The sequence below is a fragment of the Schistocerca cancellata genome, chromosome 1 (genome assembly GCF_023864275.1).
Source record: "Schistocerca cancellata isolate TAMUIC-IGC-003103 chromosome 1, iqSchCanc2.1, whole genome shotgun sequence".
Lineage (NCBI taxonomy): Eukaryota > Metazoa > Arthropoda > Insecta > Orthoptera > Acrididae > Schistocerca > Schistocerca cancellata.
The window spans coordinates 1035452421-1035453727 of NC_064626.1; the positions used below are offsets into that span (position 1 = coordinate 1035452421).

At 54.5% G+C, this 1307-nt stretch overlaps 1 protein-coding gene across 1 annotated transcript; it reads right to left on the reverse strand.

Moving 5' to 3' along the window:
• Window positions 1-401: 401 nt before the first annotated feature.
• On the reverse strand, window positions 402-974 carry LOC126123153 (alanine and glycine-rich protein-like). Its single transcript, XM_049915094.1, has one exon. It carries the CDS (start codon window positions 972-974, stop codon window positions 402-404), a length of 573 nt encoding a protein of 190 aa, XP_049771051.1.
• Window positions 975-1307: the final 333 nt, after the last annotated feature.

Here is a 1307-nt window from a genome sequence, read left to right on the forward strand (position 1 = left end):
TGGTGACCTCAGAAGTTAAGTCCCATAGTGCTCAGAGCCATTTGAACTATCAATATGTTACATAATAAAAATTCAAGAACATTGTCATTTGAAAGCCTGCATACCAGACAATACATTAAACATCTGTCTACTACCAGCAATTAATAAATATGTCCATAACAGAGCGGTGTTTGGTTCTTATTATATTATTATACCAGCACTAATGTTCAGTGAAAAGATCTACATAAGAAAAATTTTGCAGGATATATCTGAACCGACAGGATATATTGAAGGAGGAGTTCCAGGTGCTATGACAAATGATAGGCAGTAAAATAAGGAAGACATATATAGCAACATGTATTTGTCTATTTTGTTACTTTGCCCTCCATTAGTGTTCAGTGAAGCACCAGTGAGGAAAGCCACTAGAATTCAAGCCCGACAGCAGCAGCCTGGGCCTGCGCCTGGGCCTGGCTAAGGGCAGCGCCACCCTCGCCGTCGTCACCACTGCCCAGCCCGATGGCCTGTGCTTGCGACTGTGACTGGCTCAGGGCAGCACCGTCCCCGTCACTGCCCAGTCCGATGGCCTGTGCCTGCGACTGTGCTTGGGCGAGGGAGTCGGTCAGCTCCGAGCCGTAGAGGGCATGGCGCTTCCAGATGCCGTGGTAACCACTGCCCAGGCCGGCAGCCTGCGCCTGCGCCTGTGCCTGGCTGAGGGCTGCCCCGCCACCGCCCAGTGAGGCAGCCTGTGCCTGGGCCTGTGCCTGTGCCAGAGAGTCAGTCAGCCCCAAGCCGTAGAGGGCTTGGCGCTTCCAGATGCCGTGGTAACCGCTGCCCAGCCCGGCAGCCTGCGCCTGCGCCTGTGCCTGGCTGAGGGCTGCCCCGCCTCCACCCAGTGCGGCAGCCTGTGCCTGGGCCTGAGCCTGTGCCAGAGAGTCAGTCAGCCCCAAGCCGTAGAGGGCGTGGCGCTTCCAGATGCCGTGGTAGCCGCCGCCCATCCCCGCAGCCTGCGCCTGCGCCTGTGCCTGCGCAGCACTCAGCCCTGCTCCTCCTCCCAGCAGCCCACTGCCAAGTCCCAACCCCACCGCCTGCGCCTGCGCTTGAGCCTGAGCTAGGCTCGCATCTAGTCCTCGGTTGATGCCGAATCCTGTAAACATAGATGTACAGCTTACACATTTTGTTCCTTTTTATCACCCCATCAATCATTTTACCTACAAAAATCGGGTTTACGAAACACTGTAACAGATTCATCTAATTGTTGAACCATTGTCACTAGGAATGTTGTAGCTATGTATTTTTCCCTCAGTCTTACTGGGCTCTCACACACGTCC

What these genes read in the sequence shown, in the direction of transcription:
- LOC126123153 (XM_049915094.1), bottom strand. Translation starts at nt 974, where the DNA reads ATGGGCGGCGGCTACCACGGCATCTGGAAGCGCCACGCCCTCTACGGC.